General features: G+C 56.6%; 1 protein-coding gene across 2 annotated transcripts in view; it reads left to right on the forward strand.

Annotated features, from left to right (window-relative positions):
• The window catches only part of SLC39A11 (solute carrier family 39 member 11), a 97,508-nt gene that overhangs the window by 46,348 nt on the left and 23,168 nt on the right, over positions 1–27,992 (forward strand). For both annotated transcript variants that reach the window (XM_054222048.1, XM_054222049.1), the window contains exons 6-7: positions 7,573–7,743; positions 26,487–26,556. In XM_054222048.1, the coding sequence (XP_054078023.1) occupies positions 7,573–7,743; positions 26,487–26,556 (241 nt within the window). The remainder of the gene's footprint in view (positions 1–7,572; positions 7,744–26,486; positions 26,557–27,992) is intronic.

The raw sequence follows: 27,992 nt of genomic DNA on the forward strand, positions 1-27,992 counted from the left end.
ACCCCTCCAGGGATGGGGCAGCCACAGCTTCTCTGGGCAACCTGGGCCAGGGGCTCACCCCCCTCACAGCCAAAAATTTCTTCCTCAGATCTCATCTCAATCTCCCCTTTTTCAGTGTAAAACCCTCCCCCCTTGTCCTGTCACTCCCCTCCCTGATCCCGAGTCCCTCCCCAGCTTTCCTGGAGCCCCTTTCGGGGCTGGAAGGTTCCCCCTGAGCCTTCTCTTCTCCAGGCTGAACCCCCCCAGCTCTCTCAGCCTGTCCTCCCAGCAGAGGGGCTCCAGCCCTCCCAGCATCTCCGGGGCCTCCTCCGGCCCCGCTCCAACAGCTCCGTGTCCTTCTGCTGTTGGGGACTCCAAAGCTGGGTACAGAACTCCAGCTGGAGCCTCACGAGAGCGGAGTAGAGGGGCAGAATCGCCTCCCGCGACCTGTTAGCCATGCTTAATGAAGGAAAACGAGAGGCTGGGGAGAAGAGTCCACACCAGTCCATGCTGGGGAATGGTGCTGGCTGCCTCCCGCGGGCAGCACCATCTGCCTTCTCTGTCCTTCAGACGGAGGAGGGATGCTCCGTACTGGGGTGGCTCTCCCTCTGCCCCCCTGCCGGGGTCTCTGCAGACCCGTGGAGATGTTTCTGGTGCCTGGCTGCGGCCATGGGCACCGCGGGTGAGCAGCGACGCCGCGGTGCAGGGAGAGGGGGAGCCCAGGGTGGATTTTGCAGAGTGGAAGGACTGATGGGACCCGTGTGCCGCGGGGATGGCAGAGGGATGCAGCCCAACTGCCACAGAGCGTTCGTTACATCTGCTTAAAGTTAATGGGGCATCCAGGGTTTATGGAGAGAAGCAGAGTGGGGAAAGGGCTTGGATTTGCGGAGAGAGAGACGTTAATAGCGTCACGCTCGCAGTCCGGGCTAGCGTTCCTTTAAGGGGCTTGGATTGACTCTCAGGCCTTTGGGAACCTTAGAAATTTTCCAAGTAATTTTGATTTATCTCGGTCATTAGGGGAGAGAATTATTTTCTGCACCTTGAGAGGAGATGTCAGCTACGCGTGTTATCATTTTCTTTAGCAAATCTCTTTTTTCCCAGCCCCAGACGAGGGCTCAGCCCAAGCTTGCTCAGCTCTCCTGGCTTTAACCCAGCGGCTATAATGCGAAATACGGCTTTCCAGCTGCAAACGAGCAGGTGCTGGCAGTAACGGGGGGTCCGTGGCGTGGGGCTCGGAGGAGCCAAGAGGAATTTGGCAGCGGGGCTGACGGAGCTGCTCCGCGTCCCCTGCGTTTAGGGGGTGCAGCCATCACGGGTACGGTAGAAACAGAGGAGAGAGCCAGCGGTGTGGCTGGGTGGAGGCTTTCGAAAGAAGAGTATTCGATGCCTTTCTTCCTTCGCCTTCTTCCCGTGCACGCCAACACCGAACAATTCCTACAAATCGCCGGCGAGGGGCAATTAATCATAGATTAACTATGATAGTCTGTTGTGCGTCCGTGCTTGGCGCTGTCTCTCCTTCCCTTCTCCCACACTTCAGCGATGGGCGCTGGCAAATTTCTCCAAATGAATTTTCATAAATTCATCCCTCGCGAGTTTAATCGGAAGGAGAAAACCCCGGAGCCCCCGGCCTGGGACTGGTGGTGCTGTGGGAGCCCAGAGATCCCTTGCTGGGCTACCGGCGGCTCCGGGTCCCTCCTCGGCAGCGCCTTGTTGAGGGAATTTCCCGGGGAAATGGATGGGGACAAGACGGAGGAGGATTTTGGAGCTGTAAACGATTTTCCTTCCAGCATCTTCAGCCAAGGGAGGCTCGGGATTCCCGTGAGCGTGGAGGAAGAAGGAGATGTGGGGATGCTGCCCGGGAGAGCGTGTCCCCGCCGGGGGGGACTGGCTCCCTCCAGCCCCCCCCAGCCCATCTCCCCCCACCCCGACGCCGTGGGGCTGGGCTGGAGGGGGAGGTTTGCAGTGAATTAAGACCAAAATGGGTCTTGGGGGGGTGTCAGAGGGGTTGCACGGGCTCCTCGCACAGAGAATTTGCCAACAGAGGAATTAAGTAGCCCCATCCCTGGCTTGGCACCTGGTTGAGCGCATTGGACTTCAAGTGTTTGGGAGCTGGAGGAGGAGAGAGGCACGGGGAAAGCCAGGCCTAATTAGACAGGAGGGGAAGGGCTGTAAAGCAGATGTGGAAAGCTAGAGAGCTCCATAGACTCGGGTTTGGATTCAGGAGCTGAAGTGCTGCAGTAAAGAGGGAGTTCTTTAGAGCACAGAGAATAAATAGCGTATTGTCTGCGTGTGTGCACCGCTTGGCGAGTGCAATAAAGCTGAGCTCACGGCTAATGCAAACAGTTTTCATTAAGAAATAATCAAAAATAAAAAGCCATTTCACATGCTGATAAGGAGCCAGTTGGTTTTTATATTTCACCAGCCGTTTAAGCCATACTCAAAGCCATTTATCTTTTTCCAGCGCTGGCTGCAGAGGATATGAAAAATGCAGCAGGCTGCACATATGTAATTAAACTTTTGGCAGAGTCTTTGCCCTGCAGCTTTACTAAGAAATTCAATAATGATAAATTGAGTAGAATATATAGAGGACTTTTTGTGAACAAGATTTAAAATCATGTATGTGGCGCAGATAATTATTTGCCACATAATTGTCTTGGCAACGTTCTTGCAAGTACCCTTGTCTGATTGTGTCAGCTATTCTTTAAAAACCACCCCTCGTTCTGCTCTTATCGCGCCTCCAATTTGCTATTGAGGCTTTCCTGATTTCCAGCCAAGTCCGCGTTTAGCCGTAATTATTGTTTTGTTCCCCCTCAGCCTGCGCAAGTTGCGGGGTTTCGAGCTGGGAGCTGCTTTTGTGTGACAGCCGCACAGTCCCCTCCCGGGCCGTGGCCGACAGTGTGAGCTGGTATCATCGCTCCACTGCAATTATCCTTCTTTTTTTTTTTATTCACCCCCCCCCGCCTTTCCCCGCAGCAATTGGAAGCAAAACACATCGCTTGACCCGTGTGCAGTTTGTCATCTCGCTCTTGTGTGTGACACTACAGGGAAACTCAGGCTGGGGTTGTCTCCCTGGGTTTGGTGTTGCTGCCTTCACCCTCCGCTAATGCACTCGTAATTTGTGTGAGAGGCAATTTTCTCTTCAAATTGTCCATCCGAACCACCCTCTGGGCTGCCCTTGGAAAAGCTGCGTCTGTTGTGTTTATTTCCCTCAGATTTCTCCCGTTTGCCGCCGGCGGGAGTCGGGCACCGTGGCGTGTCCCCGCTGTCCTCGGAGGCCCGTGGCCAAGTGAGGGTAGATATTGCGGCCACGTGTCACCGTTTTGGGCTGTTTTAGCAAAAAGGGGGCGGCGGGGATGAGTTTGCCGATGGCTTCATGGTCCTTAGGGGTGCGCTGTGGGCGCCTGGTGCTTCGTCAGAGCTTTTTCTCCTTGTCTGCCGTAGCGAATGAGCCAGGGGCTGGGCTGGTCCCCAGTTTTAAGGCTTGCTGCAAATAGGCCGGTGAAAAGTCTTAATTTTCATCAAAAGTTTTTTCAATAGTACAAGCTTGTAAGTAAAACTACAAAAAATTGTATTTAATACAGGTGATACTGGGACTGAACGGATACCTTAGCAGGGGGCAGGCTGGTGTTAAGCAACGGAGCGTTTGCTGTCATTAGCGAGAGCCGTGAAATGGATCTTTTCTGGAAATTTGATAACGGGGAGAGAGCGCTGCTGGAACGCCACCGGAACGCCCCACAGAAGGGGAATAGCTGAAACTTCCCCAGTTACATGACAGGAGGAGGTGAATGTTGGCTGTTGCGTCCCTCGCTCTGCTCCTGCACGGAGCCGGGTGGGATGTTGGTGTCTGATGCTCTCGAGCATCTGGTTTTCCGCAGGTTGGAGCAGCCCCGAGGCGCAGCCGGGTCCCTCTGCGGCATTTGAGCTCCTCACCGGGGCTTTCCCCTCCGCCCAGGGTCAGGCGTTCAGCAAAACGTGCTTTTTCTCAATGAATATTCACCCGCAAATAGGTGTCGGGGGAGCTGAGCTCAGAGCCTGGAAGAGGGGGCTGGAAAAGCTTCGCTTTGATGTTTAAACGTTAGCAAAAGCCGTGCTCTGCCTTGCTGCAGGGGTCCCGGGGGATGGCGCGGTTCCCCGGTGAACCCATCGAAATCCAGGGACAAGGGAAATAAGGAGAAAGTATGGCTGGAATAAGGCAATGAAAAACCCGATAAACCAGCAGCTCCGAGCGCCGGGAGTTTCTGTGCCCCAGTGCGTCCCCATTGCCAGGGTCGGTTTGGAGCTGGGCCAGGCTGGAGCAGGAGGTGGCTCTTCCCTTCCCGGGGGCTCTGTGGGTATCCCCAGGGGACAGCGAGGGATCTTGGGTGTCGTGTCACCGCGGGCGTCCCCTCCCTGCCAGCGGTCCGGAGAGAGCTGGGATTCCCCGGGTAGCGGGGCATGAGAAAGAGCCGAAAGTGGGGACAAAGTGACGTCTTTGCGAGCGGAGCAGATGCCAAGGCAGAGTTGTTTTGTTCAGAGCCCAAAAGTTAGATTTTTTTTTTTTTTGGAAACGCTGATGACATTTGGTTTATGGATTCCGCAAAGTGCCAAGTGAAAAGCAGCTGGGAAGTTTTGATTTTTTGGCTCATTGTGCCTGAACCATGGGGACAGGAACCGGGACATCTGGGGCTTCCACCCGTGTCTCTGGGCAAGGGGCTCCTGCCTCCCGTGCCCATCCCCTGCCTGGGAGCACATGGGCGTTGCCGTGCTGTAACGATCTTCCCCGATAAAATAAATCCCTGGATTTACTCATTTTGTTTAGTTTATCCTAGAGAAGAAGAGGGCGGTGTGGTCCAGGAGTTGGCTGGAGCAGCGCCGGGGGGTGATGGATGGTTCCTTGACTTGGCGTGTTGTTACGTGTGCTGGAAGGAGAGGCTGGATCAGTCCAGGGAGGAGGAGGAGGAGGCAGGCTCCAGCCTGAGCCTGGTCCTGGGATAGATGAGGAAGAGGTTAAGGGAAGATGTAACATTGCAGGGGAAGATGTGTTGGACACAAGGCTTGTGCTCGGACGGCACGTGCTTCTCCGGAGTCCACAGCTGCGCTTGTTTTTAAGCACAGTCTTGAAGTCAGAAGCGCCGAGGATGGGCTGGACCAGGCCACGTCCTGAGATAAGCAAAAAGAAAAAGGGGGGGCGGGGGGGAAGAAAAAAAAAAAAAGAAGAAAATTGCCAGCGAAGGAGTAGCCTGCCTGGTGTCGGTACCGCCGCTGTCGGCAGGCGCTGTGAGATGCGAGCGCAGCGGAGGTGCTGCTGCGCTGCCAGCAGGCAGCTGGTTTGGCCTGATTTAAAACAAGGCACTGACATTGCGTTCTGCATTTTCCCTGCGCTCCCCAGCAGATACCTGAAGTCATGAAAAAGCAAAGCTTCCCCAGCGGATGCCGAAACCTCTGCTTTCGGCAGTCCTCCTCCATTTGTACCTCGCAAAAACCGCCTCAAGAGCCCACGCTGCCCTGGCTGTCGCAGTGTCGCGGCCGCTCGCGCTTTTATTTAACACTTGTTGCTTCCTATAAAGGGAGAAACGCTGGTGGTTTGTCACTTGGATGTAAGTGCTGTTCTCTAAATGTCACATAAATCGTTTTTCTTCTTCCCTTGGTGCCGGAGGGGGATCCCTGCACCTCTCTGCATCCCCGCGTCACCCTGGGTTTCGTGTAGGTGGCCCTGCAGCGCGAGCGGTGCCGGGGACAGCTCGGGGACGGTGCCGTGGTGTGAACCTGTCCGTGCCGTGGGTGATGGGGCCGCCGGCACCGCGCCGGGTGTGAGTCCGGGGGCCAGCGTCGGTGGCTGGGGCAGGGTCAGCTGAGGGTAACGTTGTTTGTGGGGCCGGGGGGACGCGTGCCAAGTGATTAAAGTCATCCACTGGTCTGGCAGGAGAAGGGAATTTCATCTGTAAGTGGCTGCAGCCTCGGCTGCCCCATTGCCAGGGGTCTGTCGTGCCGCAGCGCAGCCGTGCCAGCGTTCCTGCGGTGACCTGGACGCGCCGCTCCGCCGGATCAGCTTGTCCTTGCTATTGCTTCAAAAAAAAAAAAAAAAAAAAAATTTATCTTTGTCCCATCGGGCTGGAGTGAAGCTCTGCCACCAAATGTTACTGCGTGTTATTGACTGGGCTGGGATTTGGGGACAGAAAGTGTCTGGCTCTGTACGGCTAACGACAATATTTATCCGTGCGGCATCTTGCCGTGTTTGCAGAGCGGCCGTGGCCTTTTGGGGAAAAGCGTGAGAGTCACGGGTCGCGGTTTGCAGCCCCGGTGACACCGTCCGGGGATGCTCCTGGAGCAGGGGAGGTGGCAGGAGGGAACCTGCCAGAGAGCCGCCTGGTCCCACGGCTGGGTTTTAGTCTTTGCCCTGGTTTTTTTGATACCAAAAATATATTCTTGGGTTTATTTTCTGTGTCGTTGAGAACTGTTTCAGGATGCCTTTCCCTGTGCGTTTATGTGTTACAGATGGCAAGACGCAGGGTGTTGCTGACTTGCCCAAGGTGACCCCTCGTGTCGGTTTGCGTGAGCTCTGTTAACGCCGAGGCTGTTAATTGGCGCTGGAATTGCCGGCTGCGCAGCGTGCGGCGGGCGGGCATCGCCCTGCCTCCACGCGGCAGGGCAGGCCGTGGGCGTTCGGTCAGAGCGGTTTCAGACGGCTCCTCGCGCTGCAACTGCGGAAAAACCTTTGGGGTGGGTAGGTCAAGGGAGAGGAGAGAGAAATTCTGTAAATCCAGGGGGAGAGAATTACATTGTCTAAATGTCAGATCTTTAACACGAAGCCGTAGCTGTTGCTGCGTGAGGTTGAGGAATTTGTGCTCCTCGTTTCTGCTTCCCATCAGCTTTTCACGCCGCAGACGGACGGTGAAGGGCTCGGTGTGTGTCGGATTCATTACGGTGCTGCCTGGTGTTCCTTCCACCCTTCACAGCCCGAAGCGGGGCTTGCGTTTTGGTGGCGTGTCTTTAAATAACTGTTTGAATTAGAGCTGATAGTAATGGTCCTGCTGGGAGCAGAGGTCCAGGAGAGCCAGGGGTTACCTGGTGATGTCTTAGCAAACGGCAGCGGCAAATCTTTTGGTAGCGGAACAAATAGTCGCTAAATAGAACTCAGCGCACTTGTTTTGTGACCAGGGTGGAATCAAAATGAAGCATTGCAGGGTTTTCCTTCATCCGCGAAGGCGCTGGAGCTGCCGACCTGCTGGGGTGGGGGGACGGTCTCGCTGCGGGTCCCTGCGGCTGCTGCCTGGCAGCTCTGTCCTCCTCATCCTCCTCAGCCGCCGGCCCCGGAGCTTGGCCCTGCGGGATGGGGGCTCGGGGTGAGCCCGGGGGTGATGCTGTGGGTCCCTGGAGGAGGAGGAGGCGGCAGAGGATGAACTTCTGCTTTGCCTCAGGCTCTCCCTGGCCTCCGCGATCTGCGTGGGGGAAAACCTGAAATGAAGGGGAGGGGGAGGCCAACACGCCTTCAGCCCTGCTTTGGTCAGTGTTTTTCCTTCTCTCTGCTTTTTCCTTCTGGGAGGGGTGGCAGGAGATGCCCGTCTGTCCGTCCGTCTCCCTCTCGCCTGACCCAGCTGTTTTTTGTACCCGCAGACAAAGGTGAGAACGGGGAACCCTATCAGAGGAGGAAGGGTGCGGGGGCCAGCCTGCCTGACGGCCCCCCGGCGTTCCCCGCGGCCAGGGACGGTGCCCCGACAGCCGGCAGCAGCAGCTGGAGGCGGATTATGCTGATGATCCTCGCTATAACCATCCACAACATCCCAGGTGGGTCCTGTCCGTCTGGCCATCCACCCCGGCTCGCGGGCAGCCTCTGCCCAGTGCCGTCCTGGGAGGGTCGCGCGGGGCTCCCACCTTCTCTCCCCCCACTTTTCTTGCCAGATGGCACTCGCCTGGTGGGTGCCCGGCTGCCTTTTGGCAAGATCCATCACGTCAAATCTTGCTCCCTCGGTTGGGCTGAGCCCTGTAAGGTCTGGGCAGCAAAACCCCCTGCGAGGTGGGGGCTCGGGGGGAGCCCGTGGGCTGGGGCTCGCGGCTGCGTCCTGAACATCCGCAGCCCCATCGCTATTGCCGGCCTGTCGTGGGCAAAAATTGTAAATCCGGGAGGATACCGAGAAAGATGACACTGTAAAGACAACAAATTCTGGTCTCTTTTCATTCCTTTTCTGGTCTATGTACCAGCAAGAGATGCATTTTAAGGCGCTGCTTCTCTGCGGGAGCACGTACAATTGGGGTTTTCGTATTCAAGGGATGGAGTTTGCCAGGAGATGGAAAACTGCAGAGACCGGAGTCTTGGAGGGCCGCGTCCTGCAAGGGGCTGGGCTTTGAGACTACACAAAAAGCTGTGATTAAAAAAAAAAAAGAGAGATATATTTGTAACAGCTGAGGACACTCAGCTGCTTTGCAATTCTTGGCGATGTTGAAAGCAATATAAGGCAGGTTTTTCAAAGGCTCGGTTTCCTCTCCCCTCCCTCCTTCTCTTCTCTTTCCCCTCCCCTTTGCTTTTTCCCTTCTCCGCTCAGTCTCTGCCCGGCTCAGGTTGTAGCCTGGATGGGGGGGTGCAGGGGGAATAGGAAAAGGCTTTTCTGCATAACTTGGGTGTGTAAACTTGGGGAAAAACGATGAGAGCCTTTGGAAGAGCTGCAGTTTCTGAGCTGGGGCGACCGCATGGGTGGTTGGCAGGAGGTGGCTATTGCCAGCCCTGAGAACTCTGCCGCACCGGGCTCGCGTTAGCCCTCACACCGGGGAGGGGGGGCTGCCTTCCATGTACTTTTCGATTTCCAGAGCGACTTTTATCCTTTACCAGGGCATCCATCTTAAATTCCATCGCTGGGTGGGCTTCCCTGGGGTGAGAGGGCTCCGTTACGGGTCTGTAATCGCTGCGCCTGTGTTTCTCCCCTTGCGAGGGCACCCCGGGACTGAAGGGCAGGAGACAATCAAAGCCAGCGCGGGGTGTCCTGCCCGGGCGCCGAGTCGGGCTGCGCGTGGCCGTTCCTCTCCTCCAGCCTTTGGGGGCTGCCCTCCCGTCCAGCATCGCTGCTGCCGCTGCTCTCTGGGCAGTAACTGCTTCATTCCAGCCACTTATTGCTTCCCAGCACCCTCGGGTGCTCCTGCTCCGGTGGATTTTCCTCTTCTCATCCTTTTTTTTTTTTTTTTTTTTTTTTTTTTTAAAAAAAATCATAAGTGTGTAACTCCGATGCCTTAGTTCAGCTCCACATATTGTGGGGGGAGGCAGATGCCGGGCGGAGGAGGCAAATATGGAGCTTTAAATTAGCCGCGTGCACTCAAAAAAAGGGGAAGCGTTTGCACCGAGCAAGCCGTAATTAGATTTCGTCCTTCAAACCAAGTGTCAGGGAGCCGGGGTGAAGAGCCGGGTGCTGTGCGCATCTTCTGCCTCTGGCCGTGTCGGCTGGGGATTCCTGTCTCTGTCACCGGGAAAAAAAAAAGGAAGTTTTGCAGAGGAGCGAACAAAGCGTCACCCGCAGCAATAGGTTAATGGCGACGCGGCCCCGTCTGCCGCAGAGACACCCGTGTAACCTTTCACTGCTCCTGCAAGAGCACAAAGCCAGCCGGGGATGGTTACAGAGGCTCAGAAATTCCCTTTTGCATCTTAAAGGTCACAATATTAAAGTTTAATGTCCAGAGGAGGTGTGCGAGCGCTGGCCTGCGGATGACTCCGCTGCTCGGCGCCTGCCCGGCGGCTCGGCTCGGCTCAGCGGGGTCTCTGGGTCGCGGTAGGGTGTCTGTCCCTGCCGAGCCCCGTCCCCAAAGTCCCCCTTCTGCTCTTTTCCAGCCGGCCTGTCCCTTTCCAGCAGCTCCGCAGCGCTGGGTGGGTGACAGTGGCTGTTTGTGCTCCCTGGGGCCGCTCGCGGATGGCAAAGCCCCGCACCGACCTCCTGTCAGCGGGGATTTGCTCAAAGTCACCCAGCGGTTTCAAGTCGCAGAGGTTGGACTCGCGCCCGCGTCTGCCGTCGTGCTCCCGGCGCCCTGCCTGCAGGTCACAGCATGCCGGCACCCATTTTGCCTTAATAAATGATTCAGATGGTGATTGAAACGGGAGCTTGTGACCTGCCCTGCTCGTTCCGGGGGGCTCCGGTCTTTCTTGCGTGCGGAAGCAGATGCTGGTCCAGCCTCTCGGTGAGCAGGGCACGGGGCTCTCGCCTTGGCTTTCCCGGCGCCGCTTCTCCCGTCTGCTGCGGCCCCTGCCTGCGGCGCGGGGTTTGGAAACACTGTAATGCTCTACCTCAATTAGCATCCCTGCGAGCGGAAAGGCTGCCGCTATAATTAGCGCGGGCTCCCGCGGCGTAATGACACCTCGGTGAGCGCGCGGGGCGGCAGCGCCGGTGCCGCGGGAGGGCGGAGGCGCGGGGTGCTGAGCCCAGAAGCTGGGGATGCTCAGCGCCTCGGCATGGCTCCCAGACGTGGGCGACTGGCTCGCCCGGCCCCTGGGCTTGCAAAATCGCTCGGGGCTCGCTTCGGCAGCAGCACGTGGCTCCGGTGCCATGTCTGGTGCTCACTCCGCTTCCCTGCGATCCCAACGCGCTTGCAGGGAGCATGTCATGGGAGGGTGGAGCACGTCATTGGAGGTTGTCCGCGTGGTTCCCAAGGGTTTTCTGTCCTACCCTTGTCTTCCTAAAGCGTGATAAAACTTTATGTGCCTTGCGGGGGGACGCGATGCTCGGGTTGCTGCAGCGAGGAGGATGCAGCCGGGAGGGGACCGCTCCTGTCCACGCTCACCTCGCTGGACCCCTGGTCTGGTGGAGATGGTCTTGCTCCTCTGAAACCTGTGGCGTTTCATGGCTGAGCCCAAACTTGACCAAGGCCCTCTGTCTGGTGGCTAAAACCCTCGCAAGGACCAGGTCTGGCCCTGCTCTCCTCCTCCACCGGTGGGGAAGGGGCTTGTTTTATTGCCAGCAGAGAACAGTTTTATTGACGTTGAGCCCCGTTTAGGGACGAACGTGTTTTGGTTTTGGCAATGCCTCTATCTGTGGTTTCAGGCAAGCGTGCGGGAAGACGGCTAATGCGCGGGTGAGCTAATTGAATGTAAAGACCAGCCTCTCGCATTCAGTTTGTATTTAGTGGGCTCTGCCGGCAACCAAAAGGTTTGTTAATTTGTTCCAAAGCTGGGGCTGGCAATGTAAAGAATAAATTGATAATGACAGGAGATGCCAAACTGCAGACTGTTCCTGCTAATTAATATTCATATATGCTGGGTTTAGTGGAACATTAATTATGTATTTAATCAAGCCCTGTTTATTCTGGTTTATCTTTGTACCTTGGGTGGCTGTTATGCTGAAGACTTCAGATTAATTAAAATGTTAGTGGTGTATCACAAATAACAATTAGCGAGGTGTGAGTTGAACTGCCTTTCTCTTTGTGCTGGTTTGAAGGGAGGAGGAGGAGGAGGAGAGCCTGGTAGGACGGAGCTCGTGGGACCGTGGGTCCATGGCTGGCTCCCTGGGGAGCTCCTGGAGGGCTCTGCCCTGCTCTGAGCCGGGTTGTGGGGGGTCATCGGGGAGGGTCCTCTGGTGTGGAGGTGCTGCAGAGCCTGTATCCCTGCCCCAAACGCTCATACCACTACAGGTGAGGTGGAGGACAGGACCAAGGCCATGTCCTGCAACCGTCTCCATGCCCCGGGGCTGTCCCTGGGACCCTTGGTGGCTCAACCAGAGCCCCCGTCATTTCCCGGTGGGTGTCCGGACACGGCGGTGGACGTGCAGATGTTTCCTCTTGTCGGGTTGTGGCGATGCCCTGCCTTGCTTTCCTCCGGCAGTTGGGAAATGCGGGTTTCTCCCACAAAAACCGCTCAGGTGCCTGGCCGGGATCCCGCTGGCTGCGGGGACCACAGTGCCACCTCCCACCGTCACCCTGAGGAGCATCCCGGCCGGGCGCACCCTCCCCTGCCACCCACTCCTGGTTGCTGGCGGGCGCCAGATGATGCTTCTGACCACCCTAACGTTACCACGGAAACCTGAATTTTCCTTTTCCGTGGGGGGGATGGGGTGGGCAGAGCGAGGCAGCCACGGAGCCCGGTCGTCCCCTTTGCTCCAGCCCTTTCCTTCCTGCAAGAAAACATCTTGCTTTTCTGTATATTCAGTCCTATCGCTCCGTGTTTGCTCCCCGATTCAATTTTTGCGACGTTTCTGCCTCAAGTGTCACCGTTACGCAGCGGTGTCTGGGAGGGAGCAAGCAGGACGCAGCAGCAGCGTGCTCAGAGCCACGGTCATGGTGCAAGGTGACACTGACGTCCCCTGCTCACCCCCCAAATCTTGCAGGGCTCCATCTGAGGCTTTCTCTCCCGTTCCCATTGCCAGAAACCCATTAACAAGCTGAAATTGGGTGGGTTTGTTTGTTTTTTTTTTTTCCATGAAAAGGAACAAAGCAAGGAGCTATATCCAGAATAAATTCAGCCTCGGTGGCGAAAGTGCTGCGGGGAGGAGGGAGGGTGCCGCTACGGGCAGGAGGGAAAAGATTTTTAAACGGAGAAACTTTTAGCTGGTGGCGTCTATGACAAGGACGAATGCGTCTCCTGCGAAGCTGCAGGGGGTCGGGGGGAAGGTCCCTGCACCCCCAGGTGACAGCACCCGAGCTCATCCCCCTGGGACTGTGCCTGGGGATGGCAGCAAGAGGCGCCTGGCTGCACCGTGCTTCGGCACCCGCGCCACGCTCCGGCGTCTGGCAGTGGTTTTGGGGACCCTCCTTCTCTGCTTGCCCAGGAAGGAGAGATTTAGCCCCAAAACTCATAGGTCGGGTTCTGGCCGACATTTGGGGTAGAGGCGAGACGATGCCCCGAGGAAGGCACAGCCCGGGGCTGGCGCGGAGGAGCGGGAGCAGGATTTACAGTGCCGGCAGCCTGCTTGTGTCCCCCTGGCACTGGGCTGGCGCCGGTGTCTCTGGGCATCCTCGCGTCAAGGCACACCGTGCTCCGGGTGGCAGTTCCTCGCGTTGGTGATGGATTCAGGCCAGGCACCTCCTGCCCGTCCCCAGGGCAGCTCCGCGGCACCTCTCCGTCCCTGCGGAAGGTGCGGAGGTTGGCAGCGAGTGCTGCCGCCGCTTTGTTTTACCCCGGGGAGCGGGGAGGGGTGGCGGGTAGCAGGGAAGTCTGCGCCAATGCGTGGTAAACGTCAAATTGATTTGAAACGCGCTTGTTTGCAGCTTCGCCTGGGAAGGAGGAGGGTTCGGCTGAGTGCCCTTGGGCCAGGTAGCGTGAGATCTGCCTGCCGCCCTCTGCACGGTGGGACTTGGCCGGGGACAGTCCTGGGGGTGAGAACCGCCCACGGAGATGCGGGGGCTCCCTGGGCGCTTGCTTTTCTTTATGGCTTCTTACAGCTTGAACCAGTTTTAATGTCCTTTTCTGTGTCTCCTGCTTTATGGCTGTCTGGAGGAGAGGAGCAGACGGCGGGGTTTGGTTCTGGTTGTTGGTTGATGTTGGCGGGGGGGATCCTGCCTGTCCTGCCATGCCGGCAGCTCGCCCTGCCCATCCCTGAGCTGCCGTCACCCCATGCTGCTGGCTTCGGTCCGGCCGGCCAAAATGGGGCAAGCTGGTGGGGACCCTGGCATTGTCACCCCTTGGCCCAGTCCCAAGATGTCCCAGATGTTGCGGACATCTCCAGCGGTGGGCAGTGATTGAGTCCCATCCATCACTCCTCGGCTGGCCTGCCCGCATGATCCTGGCATTGAGGGACGGAGGCGTGCGACGGAGGCGTGCGATGGAGGTGTGCAACGTAGGCGTGCGACGGGTTTCTGGGCATCAGCTGGCAGAGCCGTGCCCGAAACGAAAGGGTATCTTCCCGCTGGTGAGGAGGGAGCTCCGCGGTGAGGTTTGTGCCTAAACCGTGGGGTGGTTTGACATCTCCCAGCTGAGCACCCCAGGTGTGGTGGTGTCTCACCGCTGCCTGGCAGTGGCCGAGTCCAGGCTCGACGTGCTCCACCGGCGGGTGCGAGGTGGGATGCTGGAGGCTGCAGCTTTTTAAACCTTAAACCAAGGTTCAGCCAGAGTTTGTCCCTCAGACAGGGCCAGGGCTGGTGCTTTCTGTGATGGGGCTGGTCCTCGGATGGGGGCGAATCCGAGGATGCAAATGGATTGCCTGCTGCCGAGGGGCTGGGTACGGAGAGAGGGGTTCGCGGATGGCTGCAGAGCACAGAGGTTGCGTACTGTGCTGTCAGATTGGTCTTCCTTGGGAGGGGGTGATTTCCAGGCTGGTTACTTTGTCATTAGCCAAAAATCGATTGAATTAATTCTGCAGGGACAGGCGTTCCAAAGCACTCAGCCTCCCGAGAGAGGGCTGAGGCAATGAGTGGGAGATTGTGTCTCAATTATAAAGAAAAGTGATTATTTATATGAATGTTCTGAGAGATTGGTAACATTCATTTTGAATGATGGGGATTTTTTTTGTTGGTCTGTTGAAATTGAGACTATTTTGCAGCTTTGACTTTAATATGCGTTTGGTACCTACTGGGGTTCGGCAGAGCGTGAGAACGGGAGCCGTTTAGCTGCACCCATTAATCCGTGTCTCGTCTGCGTGATGCCTTTTTTCTGAAATTACAGCAGGCCTTCTACTGTCGCTTCTGCCGGTCGCGCTGCTGGGAATGGTTATTCCCGGGCACTCCTGGAGCACTTTTGATTGCTACTGAAAGGTGTTATTTTTAGTAAGAAAATGGAGAGGAAGACTTCTCTGCAGCTCGCCTTTCCGAGAAGAGGGTGAAAGGGAAGGCGCGGGTCAGGGCAGGTGTGCGCGTGTGCGGTGAGCGCGTTGTGCAGCGATTTGATGGAGCTGAAGAGCTGCCGAGGGTCCGGGGGAGCAGAGGAGAGCGCTGGCCCTGGCACCGGCTCAGCTCATGACTCACGAGGATGGGAAGATGCACGTTTGAACAGTCGTGAATTTTTCACAGCTTTTTCACCTCCGGGGAGGAAAAAAACAGCCCTGGGAGGTGGCTTTCCCCGAGGCTGCTGCCCATCCCATCTCCGCTTGGCTTTCTAGAGGGACCCTTGGGGCGCGGATGCGTCAGGGAGCGAGCGGTTGTTGTTCGCAACGCTGCTGCGACGTGATGGCCCCGCGAGCCGCCGGGACGGGGAGGAGAAAGGTCGGACGCAGCCCCCGAAGACGGTGCTGGGCGTTTTATGCCAAGCGGAGCGTCTCGCGCGGCGGTGACTCACGTGGGATGAGGAGGAGCGCGGCCGCACGCGCTCGCTCCCTCGGGGGAAGGTTGCTTTAACCTTTCGTCAAACCTCCCATTAATTGTCGCCTCATCGGCACATATTTTGACATTTTCCTCTATTAAGCACCTCGACGGAGTTAAACCACTCGCTTCAAAGTCGTTAAGCTTCTGCGCGAGGGGGTGGGAAGCGGGGGGAGGCGGCCGAGCGAGGTGCTGGCAGCGGGCGAAGGATGTGGGTGACGCTCTCAGTAGCCGCGGGATGGCTCTGCCCCGCTCCCCTGCCCAGGGCAAGGTGCCACCAGCAAAAAAACTGCTCCTGAAAAGGTGGAGGCTGAGAAGAAATCCTCCCGTCGGCACAACAGGGCTCTCCTGGGCGCCTGTGCACGCTGAGCATTGCTCCTTCCCTGTCCTCGGCGCGCACCCGAGGTGTGGGTGCCCCTCTGCGGAGCCAGGCTGTGGCACTGCTGGGGATGCGAAGGGCCCTGGCCTCGGCCCCTGGGCTGCTTTTGGCTCCGTGGCCACCGGCTCGGCTCCCTCGGGACTTCCCTGGCTCCTCCTGGGCAGATGGAGTCAGAGGTTTCGGGTCCAGGGTGCCTCGGGAAACAGTGGGTGAATAACAGCCCGACGCGGATGTAATTTCGTGTATTCCCCGGGCACGGTTGGGCAGGTCCCCTCTGCACCCGGGGGGGGTCACGGCCCGTCGCGCTGGCACTGTTGGAAGCGGGGAGAGCGTGGGCAGCGGGGCGAAGTGGCGGGGTCTCTAACGCCCCGCTGGCGGCAGCTCATATTTCAAAAACTCATTTGTAGGCAGACACCTGGAAAGCCAGCGGAGAACTGATAATGTGCATTTATCTCCGTGGCGTCGTTTTGGGTTGATGATCAGTGTTTTGTAAGCCGTAACAGCCACAAAGGTGATAAAAGCCCATTAAAGACAGTATTTTCACCGGCTGGAATGAAGGTCCTCTGAAATATGCACGTGGAACCTCCTTTTCTTTCTTGTCCCCATCAGATCTCGCTGATCCGTTGCATTAACCGTCGGTGAGCAGTGGCCTGAGAAATCTCGTGCGTGCTGGAAATGAAACATTAAACATCCGTGATGGATTCGGGTTGTGTGGGGTCAGGGAGAGCCCGTTTCCAGCACGGGTCAGCCCCTGCTTTTAAGCTAGTTATTTTGGGAAAGAGTTTTCTTCTTCCAGAGAAGCTTTTCCGTGACGAAGGAGCTTTGGGGTGTTGGGCAGTCACTTGAATTCTTTCCAGTCGGGTACCTCTGGTGTAAGCAGTGCCGGTACGCTGCCCCGTCAGCTCCCGGTGATCCATTGCAGCTTGAGGGATTGAAACGATGATGCGCTTCACGTCGTGCTTTGGTAAACGGGGGAGAAAAGCGAATCAGGATGGGATGTAGATGGTCTGGCTCCTGTGGGGTGAAGCAGGAGGTGGCATTAGGAGTGCCTCGTGCTACGCCATTTGCACCTTGTTTAACGGACGCAAACGCTCGAGCAAGGCTGGGAGCTTCTCTTGGGCTGGTTTTTCCCTATTGCTGTTGCCGTGAGTCACCCAGAGTCACCTTGTGTCCCATCCCGCCAGGTTTGCTCCGAGCAGCGTGGGCTCGCTGGTCCCCTCCATTTTTCAAACCCCTCCCACTCGGCTGGTGGCACCCATGCTGGGAATGCCCAATTCCGGAGGCTTTTTTCAGACAAAGCTCCTGTGAAATTGCCTGAGATTCCCCCCAGGATAAGGCATTTGGTAGCCCGTTGGGGCTTAACATCCCCTTTTAATGGCATTTTAACGCCATGGCGTTGCACGCAGCAGTACGGTTCGCCTTTCCTCGTGTCCGTTCTGCTGTTAAGCGCCGGTGAGCGGGAGATTTCGGCTGTTTGCTTTTCCAGGTGACAGCTGGCTCGGCCCTGCCATCGGCTCCTGTTTTTCATCGCCCTTCACATAACCTCGATGGGACCCACTTGCGAATCCCTGGAAAACTGGGAGGCAAAGCTGCGCCATTAGTTTTTTGTCTTTGGAATCAAAGCGGCAGAGTTGAGCTGTCTGGGCACGTCAGGAGCTTTTGAGGTGTTTTACCTTCTTTCAGCGTAGCGTGTGTGTGTCACGGGCCTGAGCTGCCACTGCTGGGTGCTTTATTAACGCCTCTAATGGGTGAACTCCTGAGTTCTAGAGCCGTCCCCGGAGCGGGGAGAGGAGCTGAGCTAACGTGCGATGCTGAAGCAGCTCTGTGGTGCTTTGCCTGCAATTCCCTACCCAGAAAAGCAATTTCTCTCCATTTTCAAACTGCCTGGCCTTGCTGCGCTTTCCTACTGCCGCCGTCCCCACAAACCTTTATCGGGTTTTCCTCCCACACACCTTTTTTTCTTCCCCTGTGAGCATGGAATTACCGGAGCAGGCGCTGCAGGGCTTCCCATTGGTACCAGCCGTGCCGGAGCCGGCACCTCTCCGCACGATGTGCCCAGTTCTCTGCTCATACCAGGGCGTTTCGGTGAAAGATAGCACCGAAGGGGGTTTATTTCTCCTATTGCTTTTTTCACAGCCAGCATTTCGGAGCAGTGGGGCTCTGCTGGGCAGGATCCCCGGGGCTTCGGGGCTCTGCCCGCTCGCTGCCTGCATCTGCCCGTGGTTGCGCAGAGTCGAGGGAATAATGATTGCCCAGGACTGCTTTGTCTGAGCAAATTAATCCAGCTGATGCCTTGGGTTTTGTTTTCTCCATCCTGTCACCGTCTGTTGGCAGGGTCGGGATGGGAGCGCTGCGAATCCGCAGGGGAAAGGGGGTCGGGGCCACATCCCTGTCCCACCATACGTCCCTCAAACAAAAGCTCTCGCTCCTCAGGAACGCGGGGGAGGACAGGGGACGAGTGAATAATTCATACCGCAAATAATAATACACGCCACTATAGACTGCGAATTAATCATTTAAATTTTGTCTTTGTGTTCTGCTGGAAGGCTTTTTGGTTAGGGTAATAATTAGGAGGGATCTGGCCTCGGTAGTTGGCACCTTCTGCCAGGGCTGCTGAGACGGCGTGAAGCAAGCCGAAATCCTGCTTGGCCAATGTGACTTTGTCACAGCCCCTTTTGGCGCTGGGATCTCCGTGGACAGGTCGTACGTGTGGCTGAGGGGCTGCCTTCAGGTCAGGCACTGTCATCGCGTGATGACAGTCCACGACAGTGTAACGCTCCAGGGACCCCCCGTGTGTTCGCTCCGTCCACCCACAACCCGCTGCTGCTCCCCGGACCCTCCTCACGTGCGTGTTTCGAGGACAAGGACTTCTCCACGGTTCTCCCCCACCGGGGAGCTGCGTCCCACCAGGGTGAGCTGAGCCGAAGCCGAGCTCTAAGGAGCAGCGATCTTTTGTAATAAACTGTGTCTTATTTTGTTTTCGTTAAGTAGCAGGGCAGCCGTGACGGGGGCCATAAGCATTTTAAGCAGAGGATGTAGGTGTGTTGTACGCGCGTGGGCAGGTGGGCAGCGGCGGTTTCGGGCACGGGGATGGAAAACCTGACACGTGCCGATGGGGCAAGTCATGGGGCACCTTCTGTCTTACTGCCTTTGAGGGAACTGGGGCTGGGAGCCAGGGCTGGGGGCTTTCGGGGGGGTTGGTAGCCCTGGTCTTGTGCCCGAGGTGCCTGCGAGGGCAGCTGGGGCTTTGGGGGAAACCCCACTTACCAGGACAGGAGCTGGTGGGTTGTACTGGTGGGACAGGAGCTGGCGGGACGTACTGGTGGGACATACTGCCGCGTGTGTGCGCGGGTGGCAGCTAAGCAAGGCCACCTCCGGAGCAGCGGTACAATTTGTGTTTCAAATGCAAAGCGAGAGCCACCGTGTCCTGCTTTGAGGACACACTGCTTTCTGGCTTGGTTCAGTTAAAAAAGGAAAAAAACCCACCAAACATCTTTGTAAAGTGACTTTAGCCTCCTGCTTGTTAGTCTTATAATGGTGGATACCTAGAAACCTGAAAATCACTGAAATCGGCTAATCTCTGTGCTTTCTTGCGCAGTAATAGCAAAATGATGTTACCTAGGGGGAACTGGAAGTCAGTCCTGGGGGGAAAAACCTCAGAGTTTGAACAGTGGCGACAGGGACATGCTTAAACTCTCATAGAAATACAAACCTCATTATAGCAAGATTAATTTCCCACTAGGAACTTAATAGTTCTTCAAAGAGCAGGATGAATAATTGATGGCATGTTGGCATCCGTCGTACCTTCCTAAAGGAAGCGTGTTCGTTTGCTGACCCAGGAGAATTAGCTTGATAAATCCTCGCAGGAGGAGCTGGTGTCGCTCCGGGCTCCGATAACGCTGCCGCCAGGCTGGGGATGCCGCCAGAGCAGGGATCAGTGCGGGTAAAGCATGAAGGTACGTGTCGCTGTCGCAACGCTTGGTATTACCGAGGAGAAGGACTTGGGCAGCCCTTTATGAGCCCGGCGGTGTCGCTTCATTTAATTAGAGGACGCTTTTGCAATGCGCCTTGCAAGCGTGTCTCTGGCCCGGCGTCCATGTCGGCACCCGCTGTCCCGTGTTGCACTGGGTGCGCGTTAAGCTCATGCAAAGGGTCTCCTCAGCATCGCAGGCTCTTCCCTTTCCTCACAAAGGCAGACATTTGCTGCTGTTAAATCCATAATTCTTGCCGTTTCTTTCAAAGCTCTGCAGGCACAAACCTCCGCTGAGCCGCGCTCTCCGTATCCACCCCAGAAATCCGCTGTCCCCGGCGGGCAGCGCTGCTGCTGTGGGTGGAAGTTATTTACAAACCCTGCTTTTCCTCTAATCTTCGCCCTCCCTCCCAGCCCAAGATTTTTGCCTCCGCTCAGACTGCGGGATCCGTGAGTTGCTTCTCTTTTTATTGTCACCGCAGATGATCCTCCTTCTCCTCCTCCTCCTCCTCCCCTGCCCGGGAGAGCCATGCTGCATCCCCAGGGGAGTTTCCATTCCCTTTTTTTAAGGCAAAGACACCCATGGGTGGGCGACGGCTGGGGTGGGCGACGGCTGGACTGTGCCGCCGGCAGCAAGGCACAAGCTCCGGGATGCTGCGACCTCATTTTCATTATTCCTGAAATCCTGCCTACGTGATGACAAACTGATTTGGAGAGAAAAGTGAATTTTGTTTAGTGGATTCTTCTTTTTTTTTTCCATATAGGATGTTGTTTTCTGTGCACTGCCTATTTTCTTGCTTTTCATGGCATAGAAGAGTAACATAATAACTGGGGTTAGCTTACTTGCCTCTGTAATTTATCAAGGCCCCCTGAGTGATGCTTGCTATTTACTCCATTGGATTTCTAGGGGATCTGAAGGGCTTTTATTTTCAGTTGGTTTTGTGAACAGGCCTTCTCCCGAGGATTACGAGCGGCTTCCCGCGGTGGCTGCGAAGCTCGTTTCGCGCTCGAAAACGCAGCTGGCGAGGGCAGGAGCTCGGCGAGCCCCGCGAAACCTGGTGCCCGGGTTTGCAGGAAGGTTTTTCTGGTCGTTGGTTGAGACGGAGAGCGGGCGGCGGAGGGCCGTGATCCCTGCCTTGCCTGCATAAGCTGCCCTGAATAGGATTTAAAATCGCAGCCTGCTTAATTCCACCCGGTTCTTTCCGCTTGCCAAGTTCTTGTTGACTCAGGCGGTGGGTGATAAGGGAGAGGTTTGATGGGATGGGGTCAGCCATTCCACTTTCAAGTTGATCCTTTGAATTTAAGGCTCATGTGGCGTTTGCAGCCGCGGGCGCTGGGGGACGAGCCCCTGGATGTGAGCCTGGAAGCAGCCCCTCCGGGCAGGGCTGGAGCCGGGGTTTCTCGGGAAATAGATATGTGGAGAGCGCAAGAGCAAAGAACCAGCGTTCAATGCTGTGGGCAGCAGCAGAAGGCGATTTCGGATCGGGGAAAAGCGGGCAAAACCAGATTTCAGACTGGGGGAAATGGGCAAAACCAGATTTCAGAGCAGGGAAAGCAAAGCAGCTTCCCAGGTGAGTTCAATCTCCCGTAGTCTCCCAACTTTTGCGTAGTTTGGGGGTTTCCTCCCCTCTGATGACGCACAGCACCGTCAATGTGACCCGAGCAGTGAGTCGGGGCTGGCTGGAGCCATCTGTGCTAACGATGACCAAGCCGTCTGCTTCCCAAGCAGAACCATCTCTTCAGTAGATCTCTCCTTTTTAGTCATTTGTGTATTTTGTACGTTATCCTTGTCCAGGTTTCTGGTGTCAGGGCTGGTTAGGAGCTGGCAGAGCTGCATCCAGGTGCCCCAGGACCATCCCACGTCCACTGTGGGCTGCCTCGATGCCGGCACCTCGCTCCTGCCTGAGCAAACCTTCCTCTCCTCCCTGCCCAGGAGAAGACTTCCCTGGAAAGCACCGCATGAGGCGCTTTTTTTTGGGCTAGTCCAAAGGCAAGACGCCCTCCTGTAGCCCAGAGCATCTCAGCAATGCACCATCTCCGGAGCCCTCGTGGTCCCTGCGGGGCTGGAGAGCTCTGGCCTCCCCGGGACCGTCCCAGCGTGGAGCGGGTGCAGAGATTTCCACGCCGAGGGGGAGGAGATGGATCAGTGGTGGGCCTCAGCCCGAAGCCCATCCCAGCCAATTCCTCTGCTCCTGTGGATTAGAGCAGACAGACGGGAACGCTGTCACTGTCCTCCTGGCTCAACGAGAAGGAACATCTCGTGCTGTTTCGCAGCTCTGCTGATGGGGCACTGAAGTGAAATTAAAGGAGAAATAACAGCAGGGCGGTAGCAGCATCCTGCACACACCCGAGTCCCCTCTGCTCGCCGCTGCTGGAGTGCCGCTGGTGGAGTTGGGGACCTCAGGCCAAGCGTGAAGGTGTCGGAGGTGCTCTTGGATTAAAATGCCGTCCTCCTTGACGACGGTTCGTGCGTAGTGTAAATCTCTCCTTGGCTGCTCTGCTCAGTGCTGTGGCCGTCGTGTCTTACCGTGCCATCACCTTCTGCCGGCCCCTGCTGCCTTGACATGACGCTGTGCTCCTCTAGCTTGGCTCTGCTCCACAGCCCTTCCCTCTGCACCGACTCCTCCTTGCTGGGATGTTCCCTCTTGGCTTTTCCTTTCCATATTTTGCACTGGCTGGCTTCCCTGTGAAGGTGCTTTTTGGGCTCAGAGCAACGCTCTTGCTAGACCTGCGTGCTGTCCCTGCTGCCGCATGGCGTCCTCCTCCTGTGCCCGTGGCTTACCATGGCATTGGTCTGAATGTGCCCTCTGGAGCGCTGTGCCCTGCTTTGGAGTCCACAGCACAGGAAGGACACGGAGCTGTTGGAGCGGGGCCAGAGGAGGCCCCAGAGATGCTGGGAGGGCTGGAGCCCCTCTGCTGTGAGGACAGGCTGAGAGAGCTGGGGGGGTTCAGCCTGGAGAAGAGAAGGCTCAGGGGGGACCTTCCAGCCCCTTCCAGTCCCGAAAGGGGCTCCAGGAAAGCTGGGGAGGGACTCTGGAGCAGGGAGGGGAGCCATGGGATGAGGGGGAGCGGTTTTAAACTGGAAGAGGGGAGATTGAGATGAGATCTCGGGAAGAAATTCTTTGCTGTGAGGGGGGTGAGCCCCTGGCCCAGGTTGCCCAGAGAAGCTGTGGCTGCCCCATCCCTGGAGGGGTTCAAGGCCAGGTTGGCCGGGGCTTGGAGCAACCTGGGCTGGTGGGAGGTGTCCCTGCCCAGGGCAGGGGATGGCACTGGGTGGCCTTTAAGGTCCCTTCCAACCCAAACCAGTCTGTGGTTCTGTGATCCTGGACGCAGCAACAGCCAGAAGCTAAGGGAGAGTGGAGGAGGATGACGGGGCTTGGCCCCAGAGATGGTATGAGCTCCCAGAGCAGGGAAGAAGGGTTCCCCTTGGCTTTGGGGCTGGTGGACAGTCCATGGTGCTATGAAAATGCTCTGGTTTTGATCAGCTCTGCATATCAGTAAGGACACCTATGGATGTCATGCTTTTGCCCTCGCCACTGCCATCAGCAGGCTGCCGTAACAGATCCCGCAGCCATCCAGCATTAACGACAGGAGTCTCTGCAGTGACCCTCCAGCACGGTTATCGCTTTGCAGGCTGAGGTTTTGAAGCTTTTTTTTTTTTTTTTTTTTTCTCAGAAAACAAGCAGAGAGGAAAACATGCCTTTGCGACGAGCCCTGCCAACGGAGAGGTTTGCAGCTGATCCTTAAGTTAGTGTAGGATTAGTCTGATCCCCGGGTAATGCCTTATCAGGATAAAGCATCTTGAATTGTAAAGCCAAGGAAGCCCGAGAGAGGCAAAATCCGTTTGTTTAGGTTAAATAGAAGCGTTTTCTTGACAGTGGCTGAGATTGGTCACATTTTTCTTTCTTTGTTCTGCAACTCAGCAGAGAGACGCGGAATTAACGCCCCAGCCTGCGCCTTTGCCACGCGGGCTCTCCAGCTGACAGGGTTGTGCGGGGCCACCGGTTCTGCCAGCTCCATCACCAGTTGCGAGAGGGGCTGACAACAGCTTCAGCCACTGAAACCCTCTGAAAAACCCTCTCCGACATGGAAAGGTTTCCCAAGGGACATGCCTTCCACCCTCTTTCCCATCCCAAGCCGTAGGGCTTTTGCCTTGCCCTCTGCAGGGTGGTGGCTGCCGTAGATCCTTCCGTCACTCGGGGTTGCCCGGGGCTGTGCTTCTCTCTGCCGTTGCTCGCCACGGTGCCAAGAACCACAACTCGCACAGGGCTGTTTATTTTTCAAGCTGACACCTGAGCTTTCGGGGGGTGAGGAGATCCGCTCTCCCCTACCCATCGCCACTGACCTCATGTCCCAGTCATCCATTTGCAGGGCCTTCAGCGCGGCGTATCTCTAAGTGGTTGACATAGAAACATTAACCTTTCTCTTCTTGTGTCTTTCCCCACCTGAAAAAGCCACTTCGGGCTATTTACAATTTGAGTGCGTGCAGAATACCCGGGAGAGGGGCTGCGGCCGGAGGGCTGAGCTGGCTGTGAGTCTGGGCAAACTGGCAGCGAGCTCTTTCGCTTTGGTTTCCGTGTAAATCTCTGTGCATCTGCTTGATTACCTGCAAACCAGAGGCGGTTTGAGGTTTGACATCTTCTTTTGAAAGAGGCTGAACCCGTGCTCTTGGAGTGGCGCAGTGAACGCCTGATCTTGGCGGGCTGTTCTAAATGAAATACTCGAAGCAAATCTCGGCGACGGGCCGCGCGCGTCACACGATGCCTGCTCCCTAGGATGAGAGGCTTCCCCAGCCTCAGCAGCGACGGTGGGACATGCTGGGGTCCCTGCTGCTTCTGGGACACCGGACTTGCTTGGCTGGGGTTCCCCGTGGGACGCTCTGGGGTCGGTTCGTGGTCGCACTCGTCCTGCCCCAGCTCTCGCGTCCCCTCGGGGGGAGCGGGGACCTGGGCGAGCCCGTGGCCAGAGGCCACGGTGTCACCTCCTCCTCTCCGTGCTGCCGAGCATCTCCACCGCGCTGCAGCTTCCACCGTCGCCTGCTCCACCCTCTCCCAATAAGCAGTTCACTACGCACCATCTGTTGATTTTAATTCCCCATAATTTGTTTCCACGTCCATGTGATTTGTACTTCCATTAATTGTGCCGCTGCGTTTCTTATTCCACGAGACTCGCTTTGCAGCGGGGCTGCAAAAAGCGTTATGGCTTTTCCCCTCTGTCAAAGCTATTTTCGTTATTCACACAAATTAGCACTTTTGTCCTTTGGATTTTGCTCTCTGGGCGAGTCTTGCTTAAAAAGAAATCTTTTGGAAGAGCAATGCCAGACCCGTTTGTGCGGAGTTTCGTTACATCCCGAGAGCCATACTGAGCACAGCCATTAAACATTAAACGTCTTTATAAAGATCTGCCTCCAAAGTTTGCTTAACCCAGCTCCCGGGCGGGTGGGGGGGGCACGGGGAGCGCTTTGCACAAGAGCGTGATCCCTCCCGGGGCCGGCGTCTGCCTCGGTTCCCCTGGCTGGCTCTCTAGCTGGAGTTATCACCCACTCGCGGTATTTTAGGGACAATTCGGAGTCTCCTTGCCCCGTAACTCTGTGCATAGGGTCATTTTCCCTGTCTCCATCCCGAGCCTCGGATCAGGGCTCTGAGGACCTGTCAAGTGTTTCAGTTCTCCACGCTCAGCCTGGACTCGAGGATGCAAATGCCGTGATTATCCCAGTTAGTGCTGCTTTTTATGGTCCGTTTCCAAGGCAACTGGAAATTCAGAAGACCACAAACACACACACGGCCCTCTTTGTCTGCGCCCTTATCCTCCAGTACGCAGGTAAACACTCTCCGTGACATTTTCAACCTGTTCGAATGCTCATCTGAACGGTCCCCACTGTCCCCTCGCGTGGCTGCCAGCAGCCGGAGCGGCTAATTGCCTCTTTTGAAGGCTGTAAAGCCCAGCCAGCTACACAGACAGGTTTGCTTTTGTTCTTGGCATGGTTTTTCGCCCCCCCACCCCGCCTTGCTCAGAGGGGAGTGATACCAAAAACAAAAAAATGGGGATTATGAACAAAGGAGGGGAAAAAAAAAAAAAAGCAAAGGTTTGATGCCTTCTGAAAATAAGATTATTTTTTTTCTGGGAGGGATGAGGGAGCTGTGGCGGTGGCGGGAGGGTAAGAAAAATTTGCGCGAGGGCAGGAGGGGAGCGGGAAAGACGGAGCGGTTTCTGCCCGAGGAGCCGCAGGGAGGAGGCAGTGGGGGATCGTGGCGCTCCCGCACCTGCTGCGCTCCTGGGACGGCTCCGCGGCGGCTTTTCTTTGGGGTTTATGGCAAAAATGGTAATCTGAAATTACGGGATTAACTGTGATCTAAAATAATCTGCAAGGTGGGGATTTTCTCGTGGCGTTTGGGTTTCCTGCTGCTTTGCAGACTGTCTGTACAGGCGTTGGGCTGGGATTTGGGCACGGGGAGACCAGAAGCTGGGGAGGTGACATTGCCGGGAGCCCGGTCCTGGCTTGGCTCAGCTCTGGGGGACTTGATGGGAGAAGTCGGTGTTTGGTTCTTCTGCAACCCCCCGTGGCACCAGTTCGTCTGCACCTTGCAGAGGCCCATTCTCTGCAGAGAGGTTTATCCATCCAGAATCCTTTTGACCAGACTTTTGCAGTGCTATGCTCCTTATTAAAACAGTACTTCTGCTGGTGGGGGATTGGCATCTTTTCCCCTCCAGTGCACCCATAAACACAGAAATCTCTCTTCTCCGTGTTGGCTTCCTGAGAAACTGTTGCTTTGGGGCAGAGTGGGGAAGTGCCCTGGGCAGCGTGGCAGGCTCTTACATTGATTAAATGAATTTAGATTAAAATGAGAAGGGTAACGACCTGGCCCGGAGTCCTGCTTTCCTGCTCACACCGGTCTTTGCTCCGTTGAAGCGCAGGAGGAGGGACGGTCTCAGGGCTGTTGGAGGGTTTGACCTCACTGCTTTTTTTCCTTCCTGTTTCAGAGGGTCTGGCAGTGGGAGTTGGATTCGGGGCTATTGGAAAATCAGCATCTGCGACCTTCCAAAGCGCCAGGTAAGCCGCAACGCCGCTTCTGCTTCGCGAGCATCAGGGTTTGTGTGTGCCTTTGCCTCTTGGAGGTTGTCTGTCTGTCTGTCTGCCCCACATCGCTCCCAAGCCAGGGTGGCTGGAGATGCATCGACTGAAACTTGTCCAGAAACGCAAATGTGGGCAGAAGGAGCAGAAGAAATTCCTCGTGCTGTTGCATTTTTCCTAGTGGTTGTGCTTTGTCAGACGTGAAAAAAGGCTTCTGTCGTCGACGCCTGGTTTCCGCAATGATTCTGTGTTTCTGCCTGGCTGGGCAGATGGATGGAGCCGGGGGGGGCTGACGGGGAGGAGGCAGCACATGTGGGTACCACCGCGGGGTGCTGCTGGGGGAGACGGGGTGGGAATAGGTGCGCACAGCCCCCGTCCCTCCGGGGATCTGGGGGGTGCTGGGCTGCACTGGGGGCACTCGCAGCCCCCTCCCCGTGCTGCTCGCCGCCAAGGGGTTTGCCTGTATCACACTGGGGTTTTTTTTCTCCTCTCCCTTACCCCCATTAAACATCCCTGGTGATGCTGCCGGTTTGGCTGAACGCTAGTAGCTGTTTCTGTGTTGGGGAGCTTCTCCAGTCGGGAAATTCAGAGGAAGGGGAGAAAAATCCCTTGAAGATAAGACTTGAAAGCCAGAGACATGTCAGTCAGGTTCAGGTAGGGTGAAATTTTAACCTGGGCAAGTCCCTTTCCTCGGGGCCAGCAGCAAGAGTTTAAAGGTGATTGTGAGCAATATGGAGTGGCGGAGGCTGTCGGGAGCCGGGACACCTCCTCTCCCCAGTGCCCCTGCCCCGTATCTCCGTGGGTCCCTGCAAGGATGCCGTCGTCTTCTCGTCCCCATCCTGTCGCAGCTGCGCTGGGACCAGTCGTGGCTCCGTTTCCCACGGAGCAGGCAGGCTCCCTGGCACCGGCTCCTCACTCTCCCATCAGAGAAATGTGGTTTTCCACAAAAGCAGCATCCCCAAGGGGTAGGAGCAGCTGCTGGAGCTGTTGCAAAGCATGCCATGGTTTTGTTTTTCATTCCTGACAAGCAGGGCCACTACATTCTGGAACTGGTGGCAATGAAGACCCTCAATCCTCCCGGCCATCCCTGCCCTCCGGCTCTCGGCCATCCCTGCCCGCCGGCCCCAGCCTCGCCAGCAGCCGGCTCGGTTTTTGGCAGCATCAGCATTGCTCCTGCAAAACCTTTTGTGCTTCACTCCAGGACCGGTGTGAACACGGGGGGTTAGTTCAGCTCCTCCAAACTGCCTGGGGAGGGTTTGGGCTTCGGGTGTGTTTTTATACCAAGCGGGGGCAAAACCTGGGCGTACTGGGGGGTGGGTGACGGCAGGGAGAGCCCTGCTGCTCCCAGCAGAGCTGAAACTGGGCTGATTGCTAAAGAAATGGGAGAAAGGAAGAAGTCTGGTGTGAAGTGGGAG

This window comes from Rissa tridactyla, chromosome 15 (assembly GCF_028500815.1).
Source record: "Rissa tridactyla isolate bRisTri1 chromosome 15, bRisTri1.patW.cur.20221130, whole genome shotgun sequence".
In the NCBI taxonomy this organism is placed as follows: Eukaryota; Metazoa; Chordata; class Aves; order Charadriiformes; family Laridae; genus Rissa; species Rissa tridactyla.